Source organism: Trichogramma pretiosum, unplaced genomic scaffold (genome assembly GCF_000599845.2).
Source record: "Trichogramma pretiosum strain Unisexual culture from Peru unplaced genomic scaffold, Tpre_2.0 scaffold31, whole genome shotgun sequence".
Lineage (NCBI taxonomy): Eukaryota > Metazoa > Arthropoda > Insecta > Hymenoptera > Trichogrammatidae > Trichogramma > Trichogramma pretiosum.
Window position 1 is genome coordinate 1,495,905 of NW_019641631.1, and position 27,515 is coordinate 1,523,419.

General features: G+C 40.6%; 2 protein-coding genes across 2 annotated transcripts in view; both read right to left on the reverse strand.

Annotated features, from left to right (window-relative positions):
- LOC106652214 (zinc finger protein basonuclin-2-like) overlaps positions 1-27,515 on the reverse strand; it is a 202,212-nt gene that overhangs the window by 19,578 nt on the left and 155,119 nt on the right. The window lies entirely within an intron of this gene.
- On the reverse strand, positions 12,445-14,710 carry LOC106652247. Its single transcript, XM_014371081.2, has 3 exons — positions 13,021-14,710; positions 12,858-12,910; positions 12,445-12,780 (listed from the first exon to the last, which is right to left on the reverse strand). The coding sequence occupies exons 1-3, from the start codon at positions 14,599-14,601 to the stop codon at positions 12,573-12,575; spliced, it is 1,842 nt and encodes a 613-aa protein (XP_014226567.1). The 5' UTR covers positions 14,602-14,710; the 3' UTR covers positions 12,445-12,572.

Consider the following 27,515-nt stretch of genomic DNA (forward strand, 5'->3'; position numbering starts at 1 on the left):
CGGATCAATCAAAAAATGAACAGATCGTAATTTTCTAGGTAAAAAGGATGCGTATTTTAGAATTTTAAGAAATAAATAAGGTCACTATCATCTTAAAACTAAGAAATAATATTTCTGAACTACTCGAATATTAAAAATATCGATATTATTAACTTATTACTAACTATGGATTGATCAAAATATTATATTAAAAAGGTTCATATCTACAGTGTTTCGTCACTTAAAAAAGAATGTGCAAAGGTTATTCAGCGTATACTGAACAAGAAGAATTAAAGTGTGAAATGAGGATGAATATTTTATGCGGGGCATCGACACTACCAAAATATTAGTCGATTAGTTTTGTATGAGGATGTGAAAGAGTACGAAATCGACGTGAAATGACCTTTCTCGCAGTACAAAAACTGCAACGATTTGCCATCTCCAATCGCAACAAGAAAGGGATCAAACGAAGGAGGGAAAGGGGAATAAAAAAAGTAGAAATAAAAAAATAGAGTATGAAACAGCAAAATATCTTGTAAAGTTGATCAAGTACACAATAATAAATGGACTGAGAGAGCAAAAGAAAATCAATGGATGAATAAGCTTTAATTTATCACATCTAACTGCATAACGCAATAAACTACACGTTTAAATGGCTGGCTATAAACGTACGAATAAATGACTAATGAAAGCATATGCGTACGTATACGATATCCTTTGCACACACTCGCATACGTATAATACACACTCGTTCGTGCGAGGAAAGAACAACGTTAACCCCCCTTCAGGATAGCGAGTAGCGACCAAAACTCGAATCTCCGCGCTTAATATAATTATATGGTTGTGAGAGTAAGTACGGCGACAGCGTGCACGCGAGAGGCACTTGCACGGTGATTGATTTTGGTGAAATGCAGCGAATCAGGCAGTCATTTGTTAACCTGTCGACGCATCCGTCTCTCTTCCTCTCTCTCTCTCTCTCTTTTCTCGTGTGCATAGCCGCTGACTGTTCGTGCGTCGCACGGAGAGATGATAATCTTCGAGCTACCTCTTGGCTCTTGATCTTACGTTAAATTTTTTGTTTTACTAATGCTCTGTGCGTGTGAAAAAATGTAAACGTAAAATTCAGTGAACATACGACGGGAAAAACCATCGATTATGTTAAAATTTTCACAAGAATTGAGTTAGTATTAAATAGCAAATCCCTAAGGGTTTTACCTTTTTCTTAAAGTTCACCTGTCAACACATCGAAATAGTGTGACATCGAAGCGACTCTTATGTAATATGATATATCCTTTATACAATTCCAAAAATCACCGGAACCATGTCATCTAACATTTTTTGTCCATCAAGATATTTTTGTTCTAATATTTCGATTATATTTTTCTGAAATAATGATACAATATGACATACCACCTGCTTAACATTATGGCGTGTAAAATTTTGCTTTGATGCATCGATACGCAGAAAAATAATTTCTTCTCGCCACGATTAATCTAAATTTAAAATCGTCCGCGAAGGATCATCGTCGCATTCACTGCACTTGTGTACGCTACGAGACCGAGTGACGAATCTCATTAAACTGAATCTTTCACTCGTGATACGCGAAGAATTGATGGTCGCAAGAGTTGAAAATCAGATCGGCGCTCGGCGCACCATAAATCGTTTTAATTAAATCCCACGCCGCGCGTGCCTGAGACATCGATAATAATAACTATCATTCCTCGGGGCCGCCACGCATTTACGTAACAAACGCCTGGGCGTCACGAGCCGCAGTGCGCTTATCTCTTGATAAAAGCACGCGCGCCTAATAGCACCCGAGCCCAAAGCTCGTAAAGCCTATAGGGGAAGGTGGCGAAGAAAAAAAAGCTGGTAACGCGAAACGGAACTCCCCGCTGTTTCTGCGGTGTCTTACGAGCCTGCGATTAACACCCGACATTCACACCCACGCGGGATCTATATAGCTAGACGATAGACCAGCTGCTCCGGATACGTCTGGAACTGATGGTGTCACTTTATCGACGCAATTTTATCGACCTTCATTTCATCTAGGTAATTGATGCTCACCTATGAATTTTATTATAAAGTACATTTTCTTCGAAAATATTTGAAGCCGATGTAAATGAAACTATTCATTACACTTGAAATGGTTTTTTTTCAAGTATTGTGATTCATAAACGTTCATTTTATAATCAATTGTTAAAAATTTAAATTTTAATCCTTTCACTTTTTTAATTCAATAAAAAATTTTATTCTAATATGCATAGAAAAAAAAGCAAAGTAAAAATGTACATTTTTATACTCAAATCGATGAATTGTTATAACGTTTCACGCATTCAAAATAACGTTATGTAAGCATTTTATATTATTTTTAATATTGTATGATTAATAATATTTGAATATCAATGAGGTGCCGGCCAAGACATAATTTTCTAGTCACTATAAATGTCAATGGGTATGAAAAAAATTGTCGCTGCTTTAGAGCCTACTACAAGTCACAATGTATGAATAAAATTCGAGATTAGTACGTTTAGGTATTATTAACAGCTCGAGCCGGGCACATACAGCTACGCACAATATTTCACAAGCTCATGCGATAAATAATACTACGCACGAGGTGTACCATGTATATGAACGCGGGTGTGCTGTTCGCGGCGTATAATTTAATATAATATAATCCAGTGTGCTGCTGGAGCACGCAGTCGACGCGCCACGCGCGCCTATCGCATTTAAATAAACACGCCTGTGTGTCGAACTAGTGCATAAATTTCTAATTACAAGAAAATCGGCTCGACCATTTGTATGTGTGCGCGCAGGGCGCCTCGCGCGTGTACGGTATATTTATTTTAAAATATTTGGGCCACACTACACAACTATAATGCACTGCATCAGCAGCAGCAACCACTACACGCAGTGTCATAATTAACACGATATAAGCCCGCACACAAAATTGGTGACTCACTATGTATACACACGAGAGCTAAATCGGCATGATGTATAACGAAGTATGCACGAAGTCTTTTTTTTAATCCCGAGCCTTTTTTATTGCGTTCTTCGCGAATGATAGAAACGCCTCGAATTTACGGCTTACAAAGTTGTATTCTTTTTTATTCGTTTTATTGCGACTTGTATGAGGATATTTGCATTTTTGTCAACCGAATGTTAATATGACATTATAGGAAAAAAATGCAAGTTTATGATACCTCTGTTTTTTATAGGTAAAAGGAGAAAATATTGGGATTCAGCCTTTTTTACGCTACACAACCCATATATCTCCATACAAGCAATAAAACACACGTTAAAATAAAAAATGTAGTTTTTTAATCTTTAAATCGTAAGCCTTATTTATTAAACTATTTTTACGCATCTTATTTCAAAGGACGACTTTTTTGACATATTTTTTCTTCAAATTTTCATTTTAAAACAAAGTTTGAAGCCGTTTAAAATTTTTAAATAAACATTTTTATTTTCAACAGGTATACTCGTAAGTTTCAACGATGCCCTCATTTTTTCCAACAGCATAAAATTGTTTACTAATTTGAGCGTACAAACGCATGGAATATTTTTACTTTAATAATTGAATTATTGAAATTCATTAAACTTATCGCTTAAGAAAGTGATTTTTCTCATTCTGAAAAACAAGGAATAAATTATATTCCGAGCGATGGGTAAAATTATACTTTGATGCAATCTACATAGCCGATGATTACAGGCAATACATTTATCAATTAATTTTGCGAATCGAACGATCTTCGCTATACCTGCCTCTTTAGCTTGACAAATAGATGCCTACGCCTCGCATGACACATAAAATGATCCACAGCGTCTCTCTGGTCTTTGGTCTCGAACGACGCGATGCATTACGGGTATTTTATATGGTACGTACGCAGCAATAGAGAGACACGCTCGATTCACTTACTCAGCAAAAGAGTCCGTATACGGCACGCAGTGCACGCGAGTGCCAGAGAGAAAAACATTTTAAGAGGTCGCTCGATGCGTGCGCTGCTCATATATGCTTTATATTACGAAAAAATTGCACGCGAGGCAGAGGTGCATCATCGGGATGCTCGCACTGGCGGCAATCTTGTGTCGCGATCGACGAGTCCTACTCCCCATGAGACGCGCGCGGCGTGTGTAGCGTCTCTCTCTCTCTCTCTCGTGATGATCGAGCGTCGCGATCTTCGAAAAACCTCCTCCCTCGCGTTACTCGCCTGCATAAATGTGCACGTGTGTGTGTGTGACGCTCGTGCGCGTGCAAATGAATGTGGCTATGAGCACCAGCAGAGAAGAAGAGATGTTATCGAGTGATTCGCTGGGAAAAGAAGCGTCGCAGCTGATGGTGCATTCGTGTGCATGTGTCTTGGTGTGTGTGTGTGCATGTGTAAGTACAATGGCTCTGCTGCTGCTGCAGCTGTATATATGCACCGTGGCATGCATATAGCCTTGACAAATTGCTGCGCTGAAGGCCGAGTAGAGAGAGAACCCGGTAATTATGGGCCAACCCAGGCAATCCCGATACGTATACATGTATACTTGTGCGTATGTGTGTGCCTGAGCTCGCGCGTCTTTGTACCCCAATCGTTTTGTTTTATGACTCCAGTGTGCACTCCGCTTCTTATATTATCCATCCTCGTCGTCGTCGTAGTCGTCGTTTTGTCGCCACATTCTCTGTCTTTAGATATATCCGTTAAGTCTCGTAGCGGGCGTTACGCGTACACGAGTATGTAATGAGCACGGTGCATTGTGAGGACACGATGGTATTCTCGGCGTAGACATGTAAAGACAGTTATGAGTATAAATCTGCACTGGCTAATAGATAAATGGATGTACTGGTGGATCAGGAAGAGCTCGAGGTGCTGCGACGACCTGATAGTATTTTATCGTCTCTGAAATGTAGGCCTTTTTAAATTTTTCAGTGAATAATAACTATATTAATGATATTTTGATTTGATTCTTGAGCTTCAATACAAGTCTACATTTTAGTAGCATCTAAAATCGCGTTGCAATTATAAATCATAATAAGAAAAGATTTATTACGATCGTTTAATATCTGGTACCTTGTAATATTTATACTCACGAATATAAACAATTCCCCAGTATTATCGCTCTTTTCAAAGAATATACTTTATTCTGTTACCACACGATGCATACATTTTTTTTCTCATTTAAAGCACAACAATATTCAATGATCATCTTTTAATGACAATTCTCATGATATATTGCCACGAAGTTGAAGAAGAAGAAAAAAATCTAGCGCCGCCGATGTTACGTTGTTGTTTATTTACATGGCATGAAGAAAATCTCGTCTATTTGTTCCCTTTAAACGCTCATACACAATGAGAAAACGTATGTCTCGCGAGATAGCATCGTGTTCGGTTTTCACGTATTAATTCCGCTGACTTAAACGATGTTATTCAAATGTTTTTCGCAGGGAAAATTTTACACGAGCGAAGAGCTCCGGTCTGCCTGTGTAAGCTCGTGTTAGATAAAAGGATTATATTTTGAAATCATTGTATTGTCATAAATATACGAGTTCCAATACGCGCATTAACATAATTTGTCGACTGGTTGTAACTCATTTTTTTCTCTGTGTTTCAGATAAAACATCGGCGCGGTTTACTATAAAATTATTAGATAATTGCGCGCATTATGGCGTTCAAGGAGAAAAGTCGCTGAGACTCGACACGACCTCGTCATATTACGATGTGCGCCGTATCGCGTCGATTTATCGTACGCGGCCCTGCGTGTATGGTTTACAAGTTTTTCGCTGTACATATGGTAGTAGCTCTCGCACGAAATTACATTGGAAAATTTAACAGCGCTTAGTATATGGAGGGAAATTGAAAAATTGCCTGCACGAGCCATGACGAAGAAAGCAATCAGTGGGCAGGAAAATTTCAGTGCTCGGCACGTTTCGCAATTCCGATTCGAATGACGCGCGCGGGCAGTAGCTCGTATTTTCCTGCAGACCGAGAGTAGAGCGGACAGAAGAAGAGAGGACTTGGCTACATAATGAGAAGATACACATTTCAAAGTGTGGTGAAAAAACGAGAAGTCGGATCTCTTCTGTTCTGCATCTTCTCGAGCTGTGTACGTGACCTCATGCAGCTACCGCGTGCCTCATATACACACACATAGGAGACTCGAAATTGCAGTTCAACCGCTCCTGTGTACGAGTCTCTCTGTGTATGTGTGTGTATGCATATCGAGCGACGACTCGCCGAGTGTAGCAACATAATATTGTATTATACAACTTTTTGCTTTAGCTGGGCGAATTTCGCGATATTAGCTGCCGGCAGTGCTACCGAGCTCGGAAATTGGTCTCACAAGAGTTTGCCGCTGTGCTAGCGGCCGCCGCTCGCGTTCGAGCATACACACACACACACATGCACACATATACATATAATGAGCTTCGACATTTGTTTTTTCGGTAGACGACTGTGATTTCTCATCGTAGCGATTTGTTATGAATCAGCGCTTGGAATTCGTAATTACGAGCCGGCTCGAAGGCTATCGAGACGCGAATTAAATTTTTTTTCCTTTCTTGTACACCTTTGCGTTATTTCGTCATCTGATACACGCTGTCTGTCATAATAATGAGCTAAATCAAAACGAGCATTTCGCGCGCTCGGATAATGCGTTTAAAAAATGACGAATCACCTGTAATCCATTGACAAATCAAACGGGGCGCCGAAGTAACGGACAAATCCGATTTAAACAAAAATGTCCCAAAACATCGACAGACGTAGGTATTAATAATTTCTTTGTACCCATGTCACTCGGTTAAGTTTTTGTTATGGTTGATTATATATGTAGGTCTTTCTTGGTCGTAAATATTGAATTAAAAATGAAAAAAAATTTTAGTTTAGTATTGGGATCAGATATTATTTCATAAACGTCATTTTTTGGTATAAAAAAAAATTAAAAGTAGTTCTTTCAGGTTCTTGCGATCGTGAACCACGTGTTACTCGAGCGTATTACTTCTGTGCGCGGCATTCATGGTGCATCTTCCGGTTATGTATTTTCTATAATTTTTTTGAAAATCGTAATGTTCACTAAGCATTATTATATTTCTTTTGTCAGACAACCAGGATCCAGGAAATTTCCAATCGCTCTGAGTGTGTGTCGTGTGATGCGGCAAATTTTTTTGATTTATTATAGAATGTAACGAGGACGGATGTAAAAAGTGTTTCGAATAGAAATTATGGTGTTTACTTACGTAAGAGTGGGTCATATTCGATATGACTTCAATAGAAACAGAGATTTTTACACACTACCGAAAAATGAATACAATGTAAGTACTCGATGTTCCGTTTGTTTGGAATAATCTATTTCTTCATAGAAAGTAATTGATCGGAGACTGGTTTGATGCATCGGTAGAAACGTGTCTCGTTTGACTGCGTTAAAACAATAAAAAAGGATTTTCTCGCTAAGAACGGTTTGGCATTTAAATTTGATCTAGATTCTAAAAATAATTAGAAGCGCGTGAGAATGATGATGACGCGCGTAAGGTATCCCAACTGCAAAGTCTGGGTGTTTTACACGAGCGTACACGAATTCACGTGTGCGTTTATTTGGCCAAAAAAGGGAAAATAAAACTAAAACTGCAGTCATTTAAAGCGCTTGAACAAAATAAATCAACCGTCATGAAATTCATTCGGCTCGGAGCATAGCAACACCCTTCGTTTTTTGCACGGGCACACACATGTGCATGCATATACACCGAACGAGAAAGAGAGAGACGATAACGCTGCCGCTGACGGCAAAACTGTAAGTAAATGACGAAGCGCCACTGGTATCGTTGATGCTTTTTCGCGCATATAAGCCGCTGAGCGGCGATGAGTTTTAAAACAAACTCTCATTTTAGGTTGCGAGCGATGATAATGATTTCGTGCCTCATGAAATACACATCTTTTGCGCATCAACCACACACACATACACATGCACACACATGTGCCCAACGCTCCTATATATAAAATGCTGGCGCGCGCGCGTCTTTGATTCGAGAAGTTTTCTCGAGAAATTAGTATTGCAGTATATGTGTGTACGATCGCGTGCAATACAAAGTCCCGCGCAGAAAATAAAGCGTGTTTTAGTGATAAGAAAGTCACCGCCGCAACGCTACAAGCATACAGCCTCGCGTCCTATGATGCACACATGTGCAATACTGACGAAAGCGTCAGTAGGTTTACCCGTTTCGGTAGCGAATCGTGCCTACTTCTGTTTCTTTTTAATACGAGTCCCATTGAATTTCTACATGAGCGGCCTTTAAAAAAAAGTCTGTCAAATAGTATTCACACTTATTGTTTAGGTTTCATTGACTCGCTTAATAGGAAATCATCTCCCAAGAGACCCAGAAAAATGTCTTTGGAAGGAAAAGTAATCGAATGACTAGTCAATTTTTAAAATTTTTGTCAATCATATGCAAATATCGAAAGCGATATATGCTCGATGAATCCGATCTTGGTCGAAATATTACTTCCGTATTCTGCATATGTAACATAATACGAAAATTTTCCCGGAAACCAGGTGATCAACATAGATCATTGTTCATTATTACGCGCGTCGATAATTAATTTTTACCTGTCGTAATTTTTCGACACTTCTCTGTACCAGGTACAATTCATGTAAGCTTCGCTCGTACGTGCTACCGATATTATTATTTTGGATTAAAAAAAAAATTGTCATTCGATTTGTTTTTTTATCTCGTGTACAAAAGCCACATTTAAATCTTTACGTATCCACACAGAAGCTTCAAATGTGAAAATCATTAGTGAAAGTGTCAGCTTAGAACGAAGAGAAGGTGGGCGCGTGCCGGCGTTCACTTTTACTACATGAATGCATTATTTAGAGATTTATTGCGTATCGATGCTTAGTGGCTACGGTCGTTAGTAGGCGACATTGTACGCGCGACATGTCTCAGCTTCCTAATGATTGTAAGTTAAGCGTTTCAAGTAGTTTCTGTATAGAGAAAGTAATAGGTCGTTAGGGAAAACAAACGAGTGTTAATTTACGAAAATACAAAGCCGGATGCACGAGATGATCGATTGATCATCCTCTTGCAGGCATTCAGATGTGCTCCATAGCGCCGAAGCGAGCGGTGTCACTGTATACATCAACTATATAGCCACGAGCGCTGCGACAGTGGGTGGTGCCTGTGCTCATGTACCTTTTGTCATTGCGGCTATGACGTCACTCGGTATTGTCACTCGTCGCTCGCTGATTGGTGGACGCGCTTGGCGACATCGCGACGGGAAGGGAGCGTCTCTTCGTAACGCTATACGCTCGAGCTGCGACACACATAGCCTAGAGTGTACATACCAGGTGCGTTTGACATGTACCGAGCGAGTGAAAGAGAGAGAGATCGAGTGCCGTGCGTGGCGGCCTATTGTTGTTGACGCTTCAGGGGCGGTGGCATACGCACTTACATATATCGAGCTCTCGCAACACAGGGGCAGGAGTCTGCGTACTGCCTGCGTATATATCTCTCTGTGAGTTTGTGCGTTATAATAAGCCCCAACTGCCGCCTGCTGCATACACGCACGCATCCATGTGACCTGCAACTCGCTATTTCTCCGGAGACACGCGAGCGCGCGTATATGTGTGTGCGATCTTCCGCGTTGGGGGATGATGCGACCGGAGAGAAATGCGACCATTATGCATTATGGTTGGTAGCGAGAGAGAAAGATAGACGGTAAGGCAGCGATGATGGCGGTAAGCTGATCTATGTACGAACGTTACGTATGGTACACGCGATGAAGAGTCGGCCCCGTGTGCGCAAACCGCTCCACTACGTCTCTCTTATACGTGTTTGTGCCTATACGTATGTTTAGATAACGACAGCACGCACATTATATTTAATATACACTGCCCTACACCAAACTTATAGCTCCTACTATATGTATACAGGCAATTTTCTCCATGGGGTAAGACGAAAGCCTGAGAGAAAAATCTATACGTTCGATATAGCCGTGTATACGTACTTATATTATAGAAGCGTCGAGATGCTTTTACGCTATTAAGAACATCGAGTAGCGAGTAAATATATGCCTTGCTCGTTACTAGCTCTCGTTTTTCGCACTCGAATTCGCAAATGGAAATCGACAAAGTTTGGATGCGTACCATATATATTACACGCTCGCTGCTCTCGGTCGGCGCGCAAGCGTAGGAAAACAATTATTAATTATTTTAGCCGCGTTGATGCACCCACATTGCCTATATATTTATAACAGCAGTATACCGTATTTAGGTATCGAATAATAATAAGAAGGGGAAAAAAGAGGGCGAAAGAGTCCTGAAACCGCGAAAACTGACAACGCATGTTCGCAACATACTGTTACACTTACGCGCTATTTTGTATCGGGAGGGATGGTATACGCGCAAGAGAGAGAGAAAAAAAAAACACAGACGCGGAAAAATGTACGGCGATGCGGCAGTCACGCGAACCGTATATGGATCAAAGCAGAGTTTCATAAACGTTATTATATTATATTATGATCTTACGACGTTTTCAGCTCCAGGAAACTCGAAGAAGAGACGGTATGAAGTGCATCGTATAATAGAATTGGACCTATAACGCGGTACAAGAGCGAGCCTCGGTCCCCATGCGCCGTGTACAATGTACACACATGCGTGGAATAATAACAATCATAACAATAATAATAGGACGAGCGGCAAAATTAAGCGAGGGACCGGCGGAGCGGGAGAGAGAAAAAATCCCAAGTACAAAGGACAAATAAGAATGCAGGATGGAGACAGAAGCTGATCTAAATGGATGATGCCATATTATACTTACTGCGCGTACTTTTAATTTCAAGAGAAGGAAGGATCGAGAGAGTGTGTGTGTGTGTGCGCGCGTGTGCGAGTGGATCGCACACATACCCATCGCTTTTGTGCCACGAGAGACGCTTCAGCGGCAGCATCGACGAGCACAGCCACGGAGCAGCGGCAGCAGCCTCGCGTCCTAATGAAAGATGGCTCGGGTGAGCTCCCGCTTAACTAGTTTTGTCCGTCTGTATATTATCCACTCTCGGCGCGGCTTTCCCATGCGAAATAAAATATCACTAATCACTCGGTCGGTCTCGTGCGTGTGCGGCCTCTCTCTCTCTCGTCTATGCGCGTATCGGCGTTGTTCGCATGCATATAACATACTTTGGAGCCTGGTAAGTAAGTACCTTACCACTTGCCCCTTCTATGCGAGTATTACTGTCAGCCCCGTTACAAATAGCAAAAGTGCAATATCTGGGGGGTGGATTCGAGGCGTGCAATGTCCCAAGCTGACGTTGTACGCTCGGCTCCTCGATGATTTGGCAATGTTGACGATTCTGTGTGTATGCGGCCACGCGCTTCGAGCAACAGCAGCTCTGTACAGGGCCACCCCCTTCGTACGGTATTTTTTTTATATGCCGTATTTGCCACGAGAAGAGAAAACGAAAGAGAGAAAAAGTGAGCCGCGTGCCAAACGCCATTTCGATCTCTTGTGCATATAAACATACGCACACACACACACAAGCAAGCATCTCCATCGTCTAGCTTACAGTATTTCCATAGCATGGCTACTTCAACTTTTATTAATTTAGATTGGTTATCAAGTTTGCTCATTCGAACTGCTTGGGATTTTTCGCCCGTCTACATCCGAAAAAGTAAGAACGCACGTATCCCTTCGCTCGTGTACACGGCTTGTGGTCTTATTATATTGGTTGCTACTTCTCTCATATATATATCCATTAATATGCGCGTATACGTAACCACAATCTATTGTCGCACGTATTATTTATCAAGCCGAGAGCTGCTGCATACCGTGTACGTACGTACATATGCATTCGAACGATACGACGAAACACGTCAATTACAAGTGTAATATAGCATGTTGTTGCACAGCCCACGGAGAAACGTCGATAGCGATGAAGTAGCTCGAGCGTAATATATGTATCTGTGTACGCGCGACTACGTGTGTAGTATCTAATAATTTTTCGCAAAAACATCGATTTAGCCGTAAATATGCCTGGGACATTCATAAATAATGAAGACAGTATCACTTTGTTTCTGCGGTCATTATTTTATGCACGCACGCGTGCAACTACTTACGTTATAACATATCTATGTAAAATATTATCGCTTCGAAGTACGAACGTACGTCACTATCGTCTGCCACTTTGTCATATTATCGCTTTTATGGCTTTTCTTTCCACAAGAGATGCGATAAATTAATGTAACGATTCACAATTTGATCTGATGTAAACTGCCGCGCGAAAGAGAGTACATTTTTGAACAATTTAAAAACCATTTAGCAAAAATATAGTTGAGGGACCAATTTTAACATTACGCGACATTAATTACTTTAATTCATTCGAATATCGTGTTCAACATAATATTCAAACTTCATTTTCAATGGTTAGTATTTGTATTGTAATTGTAGGTATTCTATAGTAGTTTCTTTTAGGCAATTTAAATGAAAAATTTTGTGAATATTATATCAATAAATAATTATTATTTACAGAGATCATCGCTTACAAAAGTTTACTATCTATATAGCTTCGATAAGCCGATAGTATGTTATGTTTGTTTATATTTCAACAAATTTGAAAATTTAACGATTAAACCAGTATCCAATCACTGGCCACGACGTTCGATTCATTGTTCGATGCATTGGTCACGTTGTAAATAAATCGATACTTAGGTCGATTTAAGTGATACTGTTCCCGATCCGCCGTTAGTACGAAAATAAGGGTAAATAAGAGAAGACATATCACAAAAATGGCCGAGCCGTATATAGCGCATCTAACGTCTTGTCTCTCGTTCCAACTGTAACATTAAATTCAATTTTTTACGTTTTGAACACTACTCAAATAACTTGCTTAAAAAAATTATTTTTAATTTACCTGGAAGTACACTTTGCACACATTGACTCCTCTTCTGGAAATTCTGATTCATTCTATTATTTATAAAATAAAAAGAAGAAAGGATAAATTAAAGAAAAAAAATGTAAAAAGAAAAAAGAACTTATGAGCAAATAATTTTCAAATAAAGAATTTTGCTACTTACCCATGAATCATTATTGTAGTCGTAAAAGTCTGAAGATTGCTCCACTGTCGGGTTGGACGGTTGCTGGAATGTCACCCTGGCTGGCGATTTAATTTCAACGCGCGCTTCAGAAATATCTACTTCTTCAGATGAAAGGCATATAATTTCATCTTCGTTGTTTGGTAAAATACTTGGTACGCGGTCTGCTTCAGGAGCTTCTGCTAGTGTGGATAAAATCAATGCAACCTCCTTTTCACCATCTGATGAATTTTCTGTTACGTCATCTACTTGAGGATCTTGTACTTGCTTGGAGGAAATCAGTGGAACCGCATCCATAACGTTTGACGAAATTTCTAGTGCACTTTGTGCTGGAGAAATTCTTTTTTGTTTAGATAAAATCGATTTAATTTCATTTTTGCCGTTCGTAGAAAGGTTTTGTAGATTATGGCGAATTTCGAAGTTTGGAGCACTCCTCTGAGTTTCACTATCCTCAGTATCTTGTATCTTGGGGAAGAATCTTGAGGCTTTAAATAGCGGAATGTCTGAAGACTTCGAAAGTAGTTGCATGAATTTGGAACGAAATTGATTTCCAATCTCAGAAACATAGGATCCTCCTCCAGTCTTGGAATATGTGGCCGACAAATTTGGCATATAAATGTTGCATTCATATTCAGAATCAATATGTTCCAAACTATTCAAGATATCCTTAGAAGGAGTAGATACATCATTGCAACTATCAAAAGAACTTTTTGTGACATCAGGCAGAGACTTTGCACTTAAAAAATCGCGCTGAGTTTCGTTCTTAAAGTACTTGGAGGCTTTAAAAATCGGAACTTCCATTTCAGGCTTGGACAGTAGATTCATAGATTGAAATACGGATTTTTTCGGCTTCTTAGAAGCAGACCGTTTATCTTTGGATTTGGAATTGAATGCCGAAGAGTCTGAAGTATTGAAGATGCATTCTTTTCGAGAGTCACTAGATTCTGATTTATCCTGAGAAGAGATTGGTAAATCCTTGAATATTTGAACTTCCAACACTTCAGGATTTTGATTATCATTACAAACGTAACTTGTTTTTTCCAGAATTTTAGACTTTGGTGCATATCGAATTAATAATTTTGGAATTTCTTGCGGAGGTACCCAAGACAAGGTAATACCACTCAATACTAGATGTTCATCTTCAAATTCGCTCTCCGATGAAAAATCTTGAATTATAATTTGAGGCATTTCATGCGACGGACTATCATAATGATCTATGATAGGTCTGTCATCCGGTATGTGAAATTTGTGTTTAGATATATTAACAATGGAAAAATCCTGAATAACAATCTTGGGTAAATCGTTGGTGAACGAAAAATCCTGAACTACAATTAATGGGACCTTGCATGAAAAACTTTCGTAGTATTCTATTACAGGTTTGGCCTCTAGTTCATCATTGCATTCAGAAGTATCCTGAATTTTAATTATAGGTACCTGACGTTGCGAGCGTTTCATCGTTTTTTCTACCACAGATGGTAAATTTACTTGAACTCGAGGTTCGTTGCTTGGCGAACAGTTTTCGAGTTCAATAATTTTAGACACTGGTAGGTCTTCTTGAGCCATTTTTTCGAAGACAAAACAATGGAAATGTTTCAAAAACTAATTAATTTTATCGTCCCTTTTCGTCTTTACATCTGAACGACGGAGTCAGTACTAAATTTTGATTTCTATAGTCCATTTGACGACATAAATAAGCCTGATCGATTGTTGACATTATTATTAAGAAGGGATATGTATAATAACACTATAACTTATTTTCTCATGGTCTATTACAAACAGTCAAGTATCGTTACAAGAAAATCTACGAAGATTTATTTTATATTTTACTCACAAATAACGTATTTAAAGCTACTGAAAATAAAGTTGAAAATATTTTGAAAGGCTAATTTTAATGTAAACATGGAGCAAGGAAGCAAGTTGACTCTTTTTCCGAAATTAAACACAATCATTTTACTAATGATAATTTATAAATAAATTAATTTAACAAAAAGTTTTAAAAAACGTCGTACTGACATATCATCGTTTTAAAAGAGTAACGCAATAAACACGTCGCAAAAAACTCCATGAACTCTATATTTCTGTACGCTAAAACTGCTATTGCCGTGAAAAACGGAAACGCCCAACTATATACGAAATAAGAGAGAAAGAGAAAAAGAGAGACTGCAAAGGAGGAGAGGGAGCAGCAAGAACAGTCACAAGTGCTCTTAAAGCGACAACTTTTATGATGGTCGCTTTCCTGTGTTATAAATGTCGCTCCCATGAAAAAAAGCACACACATTTCTCTCTTTTAGAAGCAGCAACAAACGCATATACACACGCTCACACCGACATATACTTATAAATGTAGAAGCAAAGCAACCCTTTTGTCTTTTCTGCGCGCTTATATAGCCACTTCAGTCCCTACCCTTTTTTATCCTAGTCGTCTTCGTGTGCACAAGGCAGAGAGTAGGTATATATGTATACAAGTCCAGCAAACGAGAGAAAGAGCTTATAAAGGGCACAATAGGGGTTGGTGTGCGACTGGCCTATTTGCACAGTAGAGGGGGCATTTGTACACTCGGGTACGTTATAAGTATGCGTCTATGTGTGCGTGTGTGTATGTATAAAGCCGGTGGACAAGCCCCCAAACTATTGTCTACTCGAGCACCCCCTCACTGTCTTCCGATAGCCAATCGTCATCGTTGCTGTCACATGTCGCGCTCTCGGCTATTGTGTATACAAATGCAAAAGGAAAGAAAAAAAATGCCCAAATGGCCAGAGGAGAAATACAACGAAATAGGCGGGGAGCAAAGAGAGAACGAGAGCAAGAGCAAGTAAGCAAGCGAGCGAGCGAGCGAGTCTGCTGCATGTGCTCATTTCAAATATGGTCGACTCGAGAGTATTGCCCTGCATAATACATAAGGCTCAGCCGAACGAGTAATAATAAGGAAAAAAAGGACAGCTTAACTTTATATACACAAACAGCACTCTACGCGCGGAGAGAAAGAGCGCGAGTCGCTCGTAATAATCAATCAAGCGATTCGCTCTTTTATTTCAACCCGTACCGAGACATTGTTTTCGAGTACTAGAGCTTTGGCTTTTTATGAAAGGGATGGATTTTTAATGAAAAAACCTATTGTTCTGATAACACCACGGAAAAATGTTACAGCTTTAACTGTACGTAAAATAGAAATTTAATGACAAGATTGTTTATTAAATTATTTTGTATTCGATATTGCTTATTTTATACTATAAAAAGATCAATTTGTTTAAAATATTCCTTTAATTTATTATTCAAGCATTGGAAAAAAGGTTGTAAGTCTCAACCAAATGCGGCCAATTAAAAAAAATGCAACTGTTAGTCTTGAAATTTTTTGAAAAATATTGTTATACAAAAGTACAATGTTTCACCGTAATTATTAATTGAATAAATAGAATAAAAACTTCACTATTTCAACATAATTTCTAATGATAAATTGTGTCTGTACGATTTTGAATAAACAATTACATAAAATTTTCATGTGTTCTGTTCATGAAAAAATATTAAATTTGGTTATTTCCATGTTGGAAGATCTGATTATTTTATTTGATCAAAATTCGCATTTCACTGCATCCCCCTTCGAGATTTCCAAACATCCTTACATACTTGCAAGGCTTTTCGCACAACAAAATATCGCTTTTGATTGTATTTGAAATAATTTATAAAGTTAACTATCAGCATTTTATGCGCAATGTATTATTTATTTCAAATCATCATTAACTTGATTAAAAATGATTAATCCTTTAATTTTCAGATCTATCGGAGAACAAGCGTGAATCGATTGTTCTTATAGGCTCCAAGCACAAGCACAGACGTGCAATAATCACCTGTCACTGAAATATTAGAAAAATTAACTGAAACATTTAACTGCAAAGTGGTATAATGATACACTGCGAATAAAACAAAAAGCACCTGGCGCGTGGAATCTATATCCTTCGGCAAATAACATAATCGCTCCGCGCGGAACGATACTTGGCTATATAAACGTGAGCGTCGAAAAATTATAATAGGATACATATACACTGCAATATTGTCGGCCAACGTTATATGTGGAACGTAAAAGCTCTCGGCGCAAAAGGTGCGCGCGACGAGCGCCCACACGTATACGCACATACTCGCACACACGCTTACGCGCAGCTCGCCTTATATTATCCCGTACATACACTGCACACGTTTTTCCAGAGGGTGGCTCGACTCCGAGTATATCATATCATCGTATAATAGTTGTTTCAAGCGACCATCAAGCGAGACGGGGAGGACAACGGAAACGATGTAAACGCGCTCTCTTTCGCAAAATAACGACCCACGCGTGTCATCTTTCCGGTACGGTCGCGTATAGTTGTCGTTAACGCCGAGTCCCCGTGAGCTCGCCTCGTGGTGGATATTATATACGCACACGTATAAATATACCAGTGAAATGTATACCGCACTGAAGTCCGCGAACGTACTCGTATGACGTACGAAAGCTCCGCGGCAATTTTATTGTACTAAGAATTTTTCTAGACGTTCTCTGCATTTTGGGTTTTATGTCTTTACTTCTGAGTGGCCAAAAATGACTTGATGGTTTGATATGTCTAGTGAAAATCATTTCGATTTCTAATTTCAAATTTTAGCACTTGACTATAAATAAGAATTCAATAAATAAGAAACTCTCTTATTTATTGATTTGTTGGTTATTCTTTTTTGTTACAGTTAAATTGCTCGGAACTTACTGACTTATGTTGTTATGTATGATTATCAATTTTTATTATTCACCGAGTAGAAAAACAAAGCAATTATTCCAAAACCCTAAAAGTCAGTTAAGTTTTTAATAAATAAAAAATACAAAAAAAAACTATCCAGGCTAATTTTTTAGCTTTGAATGATTTATTCATGAGTTTATTCTATCAAACCTAATTAACGTCAGACTGTTTTTGCTCGACGTCGAAAGAAATCGATCGAAAAGTACAAGAAAAGCGTCAAAGATCATTTTAAAAAATTCTTTTTCAAATTCAAAGTAAGCATTAAATATCAATTAAAAAGTTTGCGTTCTCAGTCATTATTCTCAACTGATGTTTTTATTAAAAATGTACCAGGTGTCTCAATTTTTCTCTCTGGAAATGTCCAAACTCCCCGTATACGCCTCTAGCCGGTAAAAGAGTTGAACCAATGGAGTATAACCGATGTGTATAATATAATAAACTCGCACACGAACGTAATGCACACAGAAATTATCCCTTTGTTTCGTTGCTAAAAGCGGAAGCGTATAATATACTTGTGAATTGGCGTACGCGTGCCTCGTCGCATAATATGTTTGAGCCCCGACACACACATCGTCGTTGCAATGTATACAAGACTCAATGATTATCGACAAACCGCAAGCGGACAAGTCGCCTGTCATCGTTCCGCCGAAATTTTCAACTTTATACGGTATTACTACGTATGGAGTCTTTGGAAAAAAATCATCGCCATATGATGAGCGAGCGTAGGCGATGACCGATGCACTGTATGTTATAATACGCGCGTGGCACACGCGACATCTGTGACGTCGATCACGTGTCTTTGACCTCTCGCTGCAGCCGACCGGCTCTATGCAAGCCCGAGAGACTTTTTGGGACTGCGAACTGTGCTGCCAACAACACTGGCATCTGGCAAGTGTGTAACATACGCCTTACCTGCCTCTTTCGTAATGAAGATCAATTTTGACATTCTCGAAATGTCAGCTTGAAAGTATAGTCCTGGCCGCGCGTTGGATGCTGGACTTGTGATCGACTTAAATTGGATTTGCGAACGTGACCGGTGCTTTGAGAGCGACAGACGCCTTAGAAAGCTCGCTTACAAAACCGAGTAGAAGTTTGGCTTGGTTTCGGCGGTAAAAATATTTTAACGAGTATCGCAGTGCGCGCGCGTAGCAAACGTTTTTTTTATTAACTTACGTTCTAGCAATGCTAAGTTATGGCGTCATAAATTTGAAAGGCCGAATCAGTTCAGATATACTTAAAAGATAAATATAGACGCAATTAACAGTTTTTATGTTGCATTGTTATTAGGCGAATGGAGGTTTTGGACTTTTGGCGAAGGCGTACCTGGAAATTATTTACGCTTATGCACAATACCTTCGAAAAACGGACCTCGGCTATAATTAAATACTCATTACTCGAATGACAACTTACTCGCTCGGTCAAGCTATCTAATTTTCAAGAGTGCGAATAATGTTTGATTCGTCGAAATTATAACAAGCGTCAATGTGAGTTTCTGCAGTAAAAAAATAACAATGATCATCTCGAGGTAAAATTCAAGGAATCATGCGTTTTAAAAGGGAGCTCATAAATACACGACGATGTATATTCATTGGCTAATTTTCATATTCGAGACATTCTTCATATAATCACCAAATTAAACGGGCAAAATGACAGTTTTTAGTATCACGATGAGTTAATAACTCACATTTTTTCATCGAGATTATTAAAAGTCGAGCGTGTATACACAGGCGTGTATGCGCTTGTGCGTATGCGTGTGCGTGCGCGCATATAAAACTTCACAATTCATAAAAACCACAGAGGAGCGAAACCCGTTCGCAGGGTCCTTTCGCAACTTTGCAAATTGAAAGAAGCCCGAAGAGAGAAAGAGAGAAAGAGAGAGCAGAGAGAGGCAAGGGCAGGAGCATCATCCCAGCGCACTTTCGGCAAATCGCACGCAGCAGCGCCCGGGCGAACAAGCGAGCGTTTTCACAGAAAATATTAATGTCACGAGTATTCCGCCCACCGCATTAAAGGTCAGAAAATAGAAGGCGCTTGCGCGTCCCCGCCAAGTGCGTGCATGAGCATTATACCTGCCGCGCGCGCGCTGCGTTCTCTCCTCCGCATATGCGTCGAGATAAAAAAAAAGCTACGAAAAATGAGATATGCGTCGAAAACCGGTCAAAAAATTAAGCCCAAATCTGCAGAACGACACGTCGCGCAGCCCAAGAGACAGCGAGCAAAAATGTTTGTGAGAGCGAGAGAGAGGGAGAGAGAGAAAGAGAGAGACAAAGGTATAATAAAAAAAACAACAACAAGGAAGAAAGGAGTAATAAGTCTTTGGCTCGCATATATACCCTCGAGGAAAGATAAAAGAATGCCGAGCTCGCAAAACGAAGGACAGTACGACGTGCCGCATACGTGTGTGCTGCGACGACAACGAAGAGACGACGACGACGACGACATACAGCACGGATGATAGCCGATGGGCGTCACCGAGATGTTTCTCCGAGCCGACAGCGATCGACTCCGAGGCCTCAATCAGTTCTCGGGAACACACATAATATATAAATGCGTATACGTGTAAACGTCTGCTTTTGCGAGTGTCTATAAGGATGAACTTGTGCTATGCAGGTGACACGTTGCTACTGATGCTGATGCTGCTGCTGTTGCTGCGCCCAGAGACATAGCAACGAAATTAGCGTGAATTAGAGAAAGAGAGAGAAATAGAAGGGAGAGACAGAATTTCGAAAAGACTGTGGTTTGGTCATTATCTCGGCGATTGAAATAGAAGTTGGGACGAAAACAAAATTCAAAATCACTCGCACAGATGCAGTTGTTTTACATGCGACTACAGAAACGGCAGGACCGATTTCGTCCAAAATTAACATTTTTAGCCATTTGATCATCGAGAGACGCAGGCAGATTTTTATCAGATATATTTACTAGGTATAATGACCCATAACACACGCCATTGGGACAATTTGTAGGGCTACACCTGTCGAATGAATCTCAGACGAAAAAAAGGAAAATAAATAAAAACACTGTCGTGAAATTTTTGGCATCGGTGAAATTCCTCTTTGCTGAAATTAACTTGTAACTTCTGTCATCGTCGATTAATCATCGCTCGTATAACGAATACGCTCGCCAACACCCAAAACCGAATCGATGTTAAATTCGAAGCCGAACTTAAAGAGAAATATATAGCTCAACTACGGACACAAATCATGCGACGCGCGCGTAAGCCGCATGTATTGGTAATGGACATTGGACTGGAGCTTCGCACAGTAGTGGCTCGACCACCCATGCTCTCGCGTGCAGAGAAGTCGATTGGAGAAGGACAAAAAGTAGATAGACATTCTCTATATACACAGCAAGCGACCGAATTTTATTGCCTGGACAAAAGCAGCAACAGCAGCAGCACGCAAAGCCACAACTTCCAGAAAAAAGGTGCGCGCGAAACCAAATTAGAATTGCTCGGAGCGCTCCAAAGTGTGTGTATGTATGTGCATGTGCGCGTGAGTGTGCCTCCGAGACACGCAGTGTGTATGTGTACGCGTGGATCACTGCTGAGCGCGCATAATTTTGATTATGCTGATGATTGCCGCCCTTCTATATGTGTGTGTGTGTACGTATATATGCAAGTGCAATTTCTTGAACGTGGGAGAATATCTTTTTCTCAATCTCTTTCGATCTCGCGCGCGAGCGTTTGTAATATGCGACGACGATGGCAGTGAGCAGTGCAGAGGCTCGCACATACGCGCGGGACACGACGAGCGAACCGAGAGAGAGAGAGAGACCCTCCCACTCAAACTTCAATAATGCGCTCTTGGCGTTTCTCTGTCAAAAAAAAAAGGCTCGGTATCTTACTCGTGCCCAGCTTTTTTATGCCATATCTTGCTCTCGTACTTCGTGCACCCTTTATGTAATATTTCGTCGGTAGCCCTGGTTGAAGTACGCGTTCTTTTTACACCGATTCGAGTGTGCCGAGCAACGCGAGCGACTAGACTCGTTTTATATCGGAAATGTCTGACCCATATTTGCAGCGATTATATCGAAAAGTGATACTTTTGATCCTCAATAATATGCTCGCGCGGGTAATGAGGATTCTGCCTTTGCGCTCGCGTGCAGCCACTTCTTACATTAATTAACAAAAGCATGTCAACCATTTCTCGCGCGACTTTCCGATAATTATGAAAAAAAGAGGGAAAAAAAAGAAAAAGAATTATCAAGCACGGCCCAGAGTTCGCATAATGAGGCATTGTAAGAGCTCGAACTGCTGCTGCTGCTGCTGCAGCTATGTGAATAATGTCTATCCAGGCGGCGTACGCAACTCATCACAGATTGACAAATGATAGGAGTCGCGCGCGCGCGAGAAAAAGATGAATTTCTTTGTCTTTTGCTTATATGCGCCAAAGTCTGTCTCTCTCGCTCATTGGCGTGCGAATCGGGCAAATTATCGTCGCCTATATGCACATGCATATAGACTTTCTACTTTTACGCGTACCTGTGTGTGTGTATGCCTTAATTACTCGAATGCGAAAAGAAGGAGGAGCTATATATGTAAGCTGAGCTAATTCGTTCGCTGCGCGCACAACTTCCGCGACACACACACACACACATTATGTACTCTTTGCGCGATGTGTTGTGCGCGCATCATATGTCATCCGTATGGGTATAAACTGCAGTGCGCAGTTGCAAGGGAAGAACGGGGGTCGACTCCGCGTATAAATACTTATTATATGTGTACGTATCGAAACAAACGGACGTTACTTTAATGAGTTTTTGCAACTTGGCATTAACAAGAATGTTGTGAGAGACTTTTCACGACTTTTTCCTGGTGGGGTAAGGATTTATGTACTATTACGCACTCGACATTATGTTTCATTTCCAAGGTCATAGAGTACTTAACTTGCTTGTAATGTTAAGAACATTTAAAAAATAAAAGTATGCATAAAATGAAATAATGGATATTTAAATTAATTCACTTCCTCAAAAAAAAAAATTCTAAAAGACTATTATTATTGGACGACTGCATGTGCACTGTGTTTAGTCGTTACGATCACATCAAATTCAGGCTGATCTTCTTTGACGTTTTATATACGATTCAGAATTAAGTTCTGAAACACGAAGAAAAGTCTTATAGTAATGTTAAGATTTACTATATTCCGTAGCAGATAAACACTATACCTGGATTTCGGGACACTTCATTTTTACTGTATGCCTTTTCTCCATGTATATTTTAAATAAGTTGTAATAATCTGTAAGTGATATAACTTTCTGCAAGTAGTATAACGCTCGATCGTGTTAAAATATATATGTTTACAAGAATATTTACAGCGTCACTTTACCTAAGTCGATGTCAAACTTTTTTTCTTCACCGAGCGTAAGATCTTATTTTTCATATCCTATTATACATATTTTCACACATTTATTATGATTATCCTTTTACTTGTTGCGTGAAAATACGATGGTTCAATCAGTGTGTCGACGCTTATGTTGAAATGCCAAAGAGTGCTGGATTTGAGTATATTAACAAAAGTTTATACGGATTCGTTATTATTTACGAGTTTAATAAATGATACTATTGGAAATAATAGATATCTGGTTTACTACGGCAGAGGACATGGATCACGAGCGATATAGAAACGAAACCGAAGAATCGTCCCGACAGCCCTCCATGCTTGTAATGTTTTGAAAAAACACCGCGCACTCTCTTTTACTATTCTCGATCGAAAAATTGATCTTTATTATATTTATGAAAACATACGCTTATAATATGACGATGCGCAGTTATGAACACACAATAAACTTAAATGCTTCGGATATTACGTACACAAGATTATCCAAAAACTGTTCAATGACCATATGCGCGCGCGTACGCTTGTATGCGTTACACGCGCGTGTTGTGTGTGTGCGCGTAAAATTTTTCGAAGGAAATGCCTCGACTCTCGATTCAGCGAAGTCGATAAACAATGGCTCGAGCGCAAAGGGCCTCTCTTGTGAAGAACGCGGGCATATGTCATATTCAATGATATCTTTTCATTATAATCGACTCGTTGAGAGCAGTCGCGCATGCAGCGTGTATCCATGGTACACCGAGGCTTTTTTCGGTCTTTTGTATCATCCGTTTAGTGGCCGCTAGCCGATCGCCCCTGCAGCTCCCACGCAAAAAAGTGGAAAGCAAATATACATTACATATAGTATTTATGAAAAATATCACAATGTGGGACATGTATACTTCTTTGCTCTTCGTCAAAATACGGGCCATATTAAAGGCGGAGGCACGAAGATCTTGGATGGTCGAATAAAAAGTCGGCGATAAAGAACGTCCCAGGACGAATGGTTCGCGGTGGCGTGGCGGATGAGGAAAATGTAATTCAACGTCAAGCGTGTCGGGCCTCGTCAACTTTATACACGTATCCACATCCAGGCCAAAGTGTTCACGCGCGTGAACGCGACATAATAACAACACGTACGAACGAGTACCAGGTCGCAGATATAACACACACACACACACATACGTGCCACTATGGAAATGGGAATGGCTACATAGTATACGTGCATAAGTTGGCATTGTATGGAAATTACAGAGAGTACGATGAGCAGCCGCGGTGACGGTGGCAGCTTGTACAGTGGCGGCAGTAGGGTAAAACTAACATGGTCGTTTTGCGGCTAGGCTACGATGTTCTTCGACGTTATAGCCAGCCACTGTGGCTGGCTGCAGCAGCGGCAGAAGGATCGTTGTCACGGACGGGAGGAGGCACAAGACCATCGGGGCAATTTTCTCGCTCTCTTTCTCGCGCGTAGCATTATGCCCCGCGTACGTATGCACTTGTCTCCGTTGAGCGAGTTCGACGCACCTTGCGGTACTCGCGCAAGAGCAGAATGCACGTATATCGAACTAAATTCTCTCTCCTGACTTTTTTTCTTTCTCTCGTTCTCGGAGTAAATGGCGTGCCGAGTTTCGGTTGCGCGCAACGAGCGCACAATTTGTTCCTCCTGCAGCCCCGCACGCATCTAATGACGTTTACACATATGTATGTAACACGCGGAGTCTTAAAGTACGAGAGCATAGACACACGCGTGCTCGAAGCGAGCGTTTAAAATGTCATAATGAAAATCACTCAATTACACGCCCGTACGTCCAAACAACGGGGGCCATGTATCCGCAGCAAGTTTGTAACTACACTTGCAAAACGTGGAATATATTTTCCTTTTTGGCCCGTAACGATCTGCAGGACTCTGTAGTAGTATATATACGTATGGTATACATACGCGCGAGGGGGGCAAAAAATGCGCCGTGGCCATAGATACAAATATTATAGAGGCGTAATTTGCTGCGCCAGTCCGGGACAATTATCTAATTATGCGTGATTTGCGTTCCGTATACGCGCGTACAGCCGCATATGCACGTACGAGTCCAAGGAGTATTTTGAAAAGCCGAGAGCTATGTGTAAGTTACGAGGAGCTGCACGAGCCGCGCAAGCAGATACATACGTACACATAAGCGGAGGTGCTTTACGTCTATTATAATATGCTTTTGTGCGAGTTTGTTACTGCTTTTGCTGCTGCTGCTGCTGCTGCTGCTGGGTGAGTTCTGAACGATTGGCATAATATAAGCGTGTCTCTGTCAAGAAAAGCCTGCATATATAGCCGCGCTCGAGCTGCTGCACGCCCGAGTCTATAAAACGTCGATGAATGCGTGAGCTTGGGCTTGCTCGTTGGCATAATTTCGCGTCTTCGAGCGCATTGAAAGGCCAATTATCATATGGCTATCCGATGTACTTACACCTCAATTTTTATTACCTACGCTCGTTTTTGTTTCGGTTTTTTTTTTCAACTCGTATTTGCGTTATTGATATAGTTCTGAAAACGACGCCGCTCATTAACGTCGAGACGTTCAACGAATTGATAATTGTGTAATTACACGCGATAATTCGATTTAAAAACTTTAACTTGTCACGAATACGTCGAGCTACAGTCAAAATATCACATTCTCATATTTCAAGCGCTGCGCGCTGCGTACATTTTTTTTATCCTCCGTCTCGCGATACCGAGCATGTATTATTTTCACGGCTGCCGGAGCACACGTACGCATACGCGTATGTGGACGCAGTGATATATATCCTACCTTGTGTATAATCGAGAATATCCGCCAAGTTTGTACATATAAAGGTATATATGTGTGTGCAATATACGCGCATATATACCGGAAATGAAGCAACTGGATGTTCATATATATGTGTGTCGCTTATAATATACACTGGCGCGTAGATTAGCGCATCATTGCCATCAGTGGCATGGCATATATATGTAAGCTCTGCATCGTACGACGTCATGAACCTTTTTTTTCTACTGCTCGAAGCCATCATCACCAGCGAAATTACCCAACAATTTATAGTATTTTTTACTTCTTGCAAAATTCAACGGGGGTACACAAAGGATACGCGCGCCGGCCTAGCGTTTTGCAATGCTCGAGTATAAACCTTGTGTATGTGTTTTTTCCTTTCGTGTCCGATTGATAAGATGTGGTATTTTTATGTTAAAACGGAGCCTTCCGAGCAAAGCTTTTCAATATCTTGCCGGCCGTTCATATTTTCATACCGCAATGACGCGATTGCCAAGTTTTTTTTTTACCTAACCGGATAAACATTGACCAATCGTCACTTTGTAAAAAATTTAATTAAATTTCCCTCGAATCACAGAAACAATCGATAACCTACGATGTTTATTTTTTTTATCATTAGCGCGGAGCATCGCGAAGGAAAATCGTATAAGGTCGATGGTAGTTGCACTGCGGGCGCGACGTAAAATATTTGCGTGAAAGCCAGCGAAAGAGAAAAATAAAGATGAATAAGTGCGAGCGAGGCATCATCATTACAATCTCGCGCGAGTGAAGAGCGCGCAAAAATGTCGACAATGCGCGAGCGAGCAGAGCCGAGCTGTAAATTATCGAGAGCGAGAGAAAATAAGGTCGGCGAATAAATTTTATACGACGTTTTGCGCGCTCGCGCGAGATTCGTGTCAGACCTCCTGTGGATGTAGTGTGTGTGCGCGCGGTTTGTATGAGCGACAGGTGACCACGCGCGCGCGCGCGAGAACGAGAGAGCCATGCCTTTGATTTCGCAGACTGCTCGAGAGCTGTGATTGCTCTAATGCTCGGGCTCTCTGTGTTATACAAACTCGTATATGTACGTATAACATCGTGTAAATCATCGTATAGGACCGAGCGAATACGTAGCCCACAGAGAGCTACTTTTCTCGCGGCCTGCAAGTGTATAAAATTGTATTTTATACGTATACGTACCATGTATGAAACGACGCTCTGAGCACCGAGAAATATATGCATCGGGTACGAGTGCGAGTGTACTGCGCGCAGGACTCGTTTCGCGCTCGCGGTCGAGGGTCATGTTATTGCAGCTTTGCAACCCCTGCGGTGACCGCGCGTTCAACGCCCGCGAGAGATGTTACAGGTGACAAGACGAGCTTGCGTATACACGTATATAAGTGTGCGTTGCTTCTTGGGCTGTTTATTTTTACCGTATATACCTTTGATGACGCTTTTATTAAAGCGTAAATATATGTCTACGAAAAGGATTCTCGCGCGCGCTCGTACAGTATAAAACACTCTGAAATTCTTTACGGCTTTCGCGCGTCTGGGTCACGAGCCAAGCGAGATGCTCCGAGATGATTTAAGATCGACTCATCTATCGATCAAATTCCCCCCCCCCCCCCCC

Excerpts from the sequence above, each read along its gene's own strand:
- LOC106652247 (XM_014371081.2), bottom strand. The coding sequence starts at position 14,601 with ATGGCTCAAGAAGACCTACCAGTGTCTAAAATTATTGAACTCGAAAAC. Across the intron at positions 12,911-13,020 it reads ACTACAATAATGATTCATGG|AATGAATCAGAATTTCCAGA; the intron begins GTAAGTAGCAAA and ends TATAAATAATAG. Across the intron at positions 12,781-12,857 it reads TGTGCAAAGTGTACTTCCAG|TTGGAACGAGAGACAAGACG; the intron begins GTAAATTAAAAA and ends TTAATGTTACAG.